Source organism: Arachis duranensis, chromosome 4, assembly GCF_000817695.3.
Source record: "Arachis duranensis cultivar V14167 chromosome 4, aradu.V14167.gnm2.J7QH, whole genome shotgun sequence".
NCBI classification, from domain to species: domain Eukaryota; kingdom Viridiplantae; phylum Streptophyta; class Magnoliopsida; order Fabales; family Fabaceae; genus Arachis; species Arachis duranensis.
Genome location: NC_029775.3, coordinates 111,144,403 through 111,151,484, shown reverse-complemented (window position 1 = coordinate 111,151,484; position 7,082 = coordinate 111,144,403). Strand labels below are relative to the sequence as shown.

Genomic DNA, 7,082 nt, shown 5'->3' with positions numbered 1-7,082 from the left:
CTACCTTTGCTTTTTTCAGCCATAATGTCCCACAAATGACAAAGGACATGACATTGCCACAAAATAGAAAATTAAAAGCAACACTTTCTTTATTGCTTAAAAATGGCGGTGGATGTGGTTGCCCACACCACCATCTCCACCATTTTGACCACACAATTTACACAAAAGCATATATGCTTCATTCTTATATTAGTTACTGTTTTCAATCTTTTTCACATAATGATTTTCATTTAATACTAATAGATAGAGATATAATTGGTTTATATGTACATTCATGCTACTATTGAGGCAAAAATATGTTATATTATGAATTGTACATTACATTTGTGCTCATTTCATTTTGCCAAAAAACAAATATCCAAAATTTTTATTCCTTTTCTACACAATATTACTAATCAAAACAACTAACATGAGACATTACCAAATTATATATACAAAAGGAGTTTCTATCTTCTTGGTTGTGGTCTCCCATGCTTCATCCTCATCAAAAGAGATTTTGATCCATATTCCATTACAAGTTGAGACAATTTTATATATTCTATCTTTTTCTTTTTTCTTTTTAAAGAAAAATATATGCTTGCATTGGTTATTTTAACAAATGACACAAGCATTAGGGTTCTCTTCCATGCTTTGAACATAGTAGTAGGTAGTCATGTGAGGATTGTATTGCCTATAAGCCTTGACCATCTCCAAGACCGGGTCCGGCGCTGGAGCCGGAGCCGGAGCCGGAGCTAGAGCTGCCTCTTTCTTCTTCTCCTCCTCCTTCTTTTCCTCGTCCTTTTTCTCCTCCTTCTTCTCTTCTTTCTTCTCCTCGCCTCCTTCTTTCTTCGCCTCCTCCTTTTTCTCTTCTTTCTTGCCTTCCTCTTTTCCTTCTTCTTTCTTCTCCTCCTCCTTCTTTGCCTCCTCCTTTTTAGGCTCCTCTTTCTTCTCCGGCTCCTTTGCCGGCCCTACTAAGATTATATCCGTTGGCCAATACTTGCGCAATTTGCTCACCACGCTCACCGGATCAACCGTTCCTATTATTGTTAATTTCTTCTCCTTCATGTCCATTGAGATTGCATCAATTCCTACAAGGTTACATAAGTTCATGAATCATGCATGATGTATGGTTAATTAGGAGTCATTTGCACTAGAAAATAAAATTCAAATGAAAATTGCTAAATTATTAATGAATTTTATTATTACTTTATCCGAATATAATGAATGAATGAATGATAAACTAATTTCAAATGTGAGGCCTAATACAGTCAAACAAGAGAAATATTATGAAGCAATTTGATCAGCACAATTCATGAAGAGTAATTTATAAATTAATTAAGAAGGTATACATCATGCCATATTATAATCTTCAAATGTGGAGGATGCTAACCCAAGCAGAGCAAACTAATGATATGAAAATTAATAATGTATGCCTCTTTGTCTTATAACATATAAATTTTTGAATTACATTAAAAGTGTCACTTTCATCTTTTGGAGGCAAAATTCCAATTAACTATGGTACTTTTAGTTGACCTTCAATTTTTTCATTCAAATTAAACTAGATATTGCTCTATAAATTAGTACTTGCAACTTAAGCGAACAGTTAAAAGGCAAAGAGAAAAAAAAAAGTTTAATCACACCCCAAACATTATTTTATTAAAATTTAAAATTACATTCGTTAGCAGTAGCAAGTCATCAAGTTGGGCAGTTTTTATTATTAAAGAATGTTCAAGATTATTTTTTGAATTTCATGCATAATATTAATTACTGACAGAAAAGGTTACACTCATAATTAAGAGACACCATAAAATTCTTCTAATTAATCTTCATATTAATATGATACAACAATATGGCTTGTGGTTGATACAACAAACCACATCCCTTGGAATACACGTTCATATATTTCAAAATATTAATTATTGTGCCTCTCAAGAAAATAAAAACATTAACATTACGAAATGCCAACTAATATTTTAACCTCAAGCTAAGATGTCAGGATATGTTGACAAGCTAACTAATATCTCAATTATTAGATAATCCAAATATTAGTATGTCTTTATTAATGTAGTGTATTATTTTGTTATTTCTAATGTAGAAAATATTATTCTTATATAAAGTATATTTATATTAAAATGAGAGAGTCACAATATTCACTCTCATAATAAAAATATGACTAGACAAAATAATCAAGTTAAATCATCAAAGGTATGGTAGAAACTAGAAATTAAACACACCACAATCTAAAAAAAATAATAATTAATTTTAGTTTAGAAAAAGTACTAATTAAAAGAAAAGGTTTCATCATATTTTTTTTAATAATTTTGTTCTTGACAAGGGATGGAATATTCTTTTAAAAAAAAAAAAAACTAAATTGACCGTGGAAATGTTGGTAAAAATGTGACGTGTCCATGATTCTAAGGTTTCATCATTATTTGATTGGTCACCTATCACTCTCCCCAAACTAGATCTTAGAACTTTCTAGCATTCCCCTGATTTTCAGCAACCTCAAATCAGCACTCAGATATGAAAAATTATGATCTAACATTGATATAGTTAATAAGGGTAAAAAAAAAATGATTTGGTACCTGAAAGTGTTGACACTGTTTTCAGTGCCTTCTGCTTGGCCTTGTCATCAGGCAAGTCTAATTTCAGTACAAATTTCTGAAAAGAAAAAAAATGGGAACATAGAGCGATTAATTTAACCCAGATTCAATAATAAATCCTTAATTAGGAATGAACTTTATTTATCATCTGAAAGAATATTCACAGAACAACATACAAGAATCTGAACCCAAAAAAAAAAAAATAAAGTTCTCCAAAAACTCCATCACTTTTGATGTAATTAAGAAAGAAAAAAAATTAACAAATTTGAAAAGAAAATAAATAATAAATAAAAAAGAAATCTAATCCAGCCCAGATGTTGAATCAAATATCCACAACCATCTGGAATCTGAGGAAAAATTCATGTTAGGCACATGCATGTACAAAATCTTTACAAAAACAAATTAAAATAGTGGAAAAGAATATAAGGGGAAGAAAAAAAAGAAAAAAAACATTAGAAAGGTAATTAATTAATTAAAGAGAGTAAGCTAATAAGAAAAGCATAAAAGTTGATGAAGCAAAGTGAATGATCCGTTTTAGAAAAATGATGATAGAAAGGAGAATCAAATTAAAAGAAGCTAAGAAAGTGGAGAATCATGCATATACCTTCATAATTTTTGTTATTTCCTTCCTTGTATATGGTGTGATGAAAATATGATGCAAGAAGATCAAAAAGCAAAGAAAATGAGAGAAACTCTGAAATAAAAAACAAAGTAAAGAGAGGCTGCTATGAGAAGATGAGAGAGTGCAATACGAAATGGAATAAATGCTTTGTCATGTGAGAGAGAGAGAGAGAGAGAGAAATGGGTTTGGAAGAAGAGAAAATCCGAATGAAAACAAGGGTGTGCAGAATAGGAAAGAGAAATTAGAATTAAACAATGCACTACGTAGTAGTAGAAGTAGTAACTAGTAAGTGATGAGTAAGAATAAGAGAAGAAAGAATGAATAATATAATTTTAATTCAAATTATAATATTCTTAAAATATTTATAATGTTGGAATTGGATAGGTGGAATGTTTTATTAACATATAATAATGGGCCCCTCCATCATCTCTAGCTTGTATTGCATTCACATTCATATTCATATTCATATACGGCTGATTTTCAAAGCATAAGGCATCACGCGATGATTGTGAGAGTGTGTTTTAATTTTGTATATATGACTAGGGTACTTAAGGACCACCACGTCACCAATTTTAATTTGGTAAAAATTTATGTGAAGTTGATAATTAACAATGATGCATCAGACACAAAACAGGATACGATCTAAAATACGCGAACATGCAAATTTTTAATTTTTACAAGACATGAGGATATGATATACGTATAAAATATAAAATATTTTTTAGAAAAATTATAATAATATTTTGATATTTTAATAATATTAAAATATAAGTTAATTTTTAATATTTTTTAATTATATAAAATATTTAAAATATTTTTATTTTAATAATATATAATATTTTTAAATTTATTTTCAGAATATATATTAAAAATAAGGCTAGACATACTGATAAGTAATGGTATTTAAGTGTGTTTAAACATATTCGAAAAAGATTTTTTTTATAAGATATGATTGGACACAGAAAATACATATGTCAAATGAATTAAATGTCGTAACCAAAATGTATTTGACACATAAACACCATAAATAAAAAAAATCTCTATACTTTATAGATAATTAACAATAATTAAATAATAATTTAATTAAATCTATCCAATTATCTAACAATTTTTAATTATATTAACTTTACATTAAAGTAAATACATGTAAAATTTTACCTTTTAATTAACATTACTGTCAAAATTTTAATTTCAGAATTCAGATAATGTATTTTATTAGGGTTTTGTAAATGGGAGTCCAAGCAAGAAGAAACACTCTTAAAATAGCCATAAAAAAAATAAAATAATTCTTCTGTGCGTTTAATATATTGTAAACTTCATTATTTTATTTTTAATTTACATTTGTTAACAAAATTTAATGTGATATCGACTCGTTATATTTAAAGCGAATATCTAATCCTATCTATATGTCTTTTCACACCAAAGACAACGCAATTTAAAAAAAAAAATTAATATGACCCCTGCTATTATTATTTTAAGATAATATGGCTTGGCCGTACTAAATATTTTTTTACATTTAAAAATATTACTAAATTATAATAAGTTATTAGCTATTTCTATTAATAATATTTTAATTAAATATTAAATAATCTTGTATTACTAAAGATTTTACAAAATTTTATAAAATTTTACTAATGATCTTGTATTTCAGTAAAGATCTTCTATTAACACTTTTATAAAATTTTAATAATATTTAATAAAAATGTTATAATATTATAATAAATATTTTATACGCCTACGATGATCTGACAAAGAAAAAGCATTGTCAGAAATAATGTCATAAGAAGAAAAATAAATACAATACAAAAATCTTTTAAAAAGAAAAAAAAGTGTTAGACGAGAAATAGAAGAAGAAAATGGCAATATTAATGGTGGTGTTAGCTGTGGTAAACAAGATAATAATGATAATAAAATATATTAGTACAACAGAAACAAAAATTATAATAATAAAAATAAAAAATAATAATAGTGATGGTAATTAATTTTTTTTACTGTATGGAATTTTGTGAAGGTTAAAATCTTCTCAAATTATAAATAAAACTGCATGCTACACAATTATCTTTGGTTAATATTTAATGGATTTTTTAAAAAAGATTATATTATTTTTTATAAAAATAGACAAAAATCAAATTAGATGTTGAAAATCTATTTTATACAAATCCTATTTTTAATTAATTTGGATATTTTTTTATTGCACTTTTTATTACCTCTTCAATCATATATAAATTGGGTTAATAGTCTTAATTTTTGAAAAATTAAATATTTTTTAAATTTATCTTTAAAAGATTTTATCAATTAAATTAGTCTTATAAAAATTATAAATTAATCATATATATATTTTTTTACTTCATTAACAATTTTTATCAACGATTGATGATGTAAAATATTAACTGATAATATATATGACACCTAATATATTCAATTAAATGCTGATCAAATATATTTATAAAAATCTATTATTTTTAAATTAATAGATTTTTATAAATATATTTAATTTAATTAATATCCAATTATATATGTCCATTCTCATAGATAAATATAATTAATTTTCAACTTTTAATAGATTAATTTAATTAAAAAAATTTCAATAACAAATTTTAAAAATACTTTATCAAAATTAATTTAACTATTCACTCTATATAAATTTATTTTTTGTATTTTTAAGTATTTTATTTTATCAAATTTAATTTTAAGACAGTTTTACATAAATATTTGATTATATGGTGCCAAATTATGAATAAAAATATGCTATTCATATTTATTATCTCAAAATCTTAACTTATATACATAAATATATATGTAATTGAAGACAATGCAACAAAAATATCGATTAAAACTCCAAAGTGGTCCTTGAGATTGGGCGAGTTACCCATAATCGTTCTTGACTTTTAAAATTTTCTAATAGTATCCCTCACATTCAGCTCCGGGACTCATAGTTGTCCTGCGACTCTTTCCGACGCACAGTCAGTAAACGGAGTAATGATCTGGCACCTCCCATACCATGTTGGAGCCAGCAATTAACGACTAGCTGACGTGGCAAATCTTAATTTTCTACCCAATATGGTCCTGGTCCCATTAAAACCCTAAAAGTTAAAAATGATTATTATATGTAGTATCTCTTCTTCCCTTCTCCTTCGTCCCATAATTGTGGTTCACCATTGTGATTTAACGGAGATTTCATTGACATATGCAAAGGTGCTTTCCACATAATAAAATCAATCTGTTAGAGGCAGATCTCAGTGAAAATTTGGGGTTGCAGGATGAAACTCTTGATGAATTTGGTGCAGAGTTCCACAAGAAGTTGGATTTAAAGGATGAGGATGAAAGGGTAGCTGAAAATGAGAAGAAAGATTCGGACTTTATAGATGGTAGTGGAGAATATGGTGATGAGGAATTGGGTGGTGAAGGTGGTTGTGCCCCCGAAAACAGGTGAAGCACAAGGGAGTGATGATAATGATGATTGGGATGATGATGAGGGTTATGGCTGGAATAAGAATGTGAAAGAGAGTGAGGTTGATAAGGTAAGTGGAGATTTTGATGTTGATGGTGATGGTAATGGTGATGATGAAGTTGAAGTTGAAGGTGATGAAGAAGTGGAGAAGAAGAAAGATAGAAATAGTGGTAGAGTTCAACAAGAATATCCACTAAGACCTGATGCTGAAGATTGTGCTTTCTATTTCAAAATTAGAACTTACAAATTTGGATTCAATTGCAAGTTTAATCACCCACTTATTAGGAGGAAGAACCAGGTATTAATTATTCTTCTGATCCTATTATCAATTTAGCACAGTGGTCTGGATTGCATGTTTGAAAATTAGGGTTGAAATTCACTTATGAATATTTATCATTTATCCAAGATTTTTTTTCCTTGTATTTTT

At 27.4% G+C, this 7,082-nt stretch overlaps 1 protein-coding gene across 1 annotated transcript; it reads right to left on the bottom strand.

Moving 5' to 3' along the window:
- Positions 1-283: 283 nt before the first annotated feature.
- On the bottom strand, positions 284-3,451 carry LOC107485853 (heavy metal-associated isoprenylated plant protein 39). The gene is made up of 3 exons (XM_016106394.3): positions 3,187-3,451; positions 2,565-2,640; positions 284-1,067 (listed from the first exon to the last, which is right to left on the bottom strand). The coding sequence occupies exons 1-3, from the start codon at positions 3,190-3,192 to the stop codon at positions 592-594; spliced, it is 558 nt and encodes a 185-aa protein (XP_015961880.1). The 5' UTR covers positions 3,193-3,451; the 3' UTR covers positions 284-591.
- Positions 3,452-7,082: the final 3,631 nt, after the last annotated feature.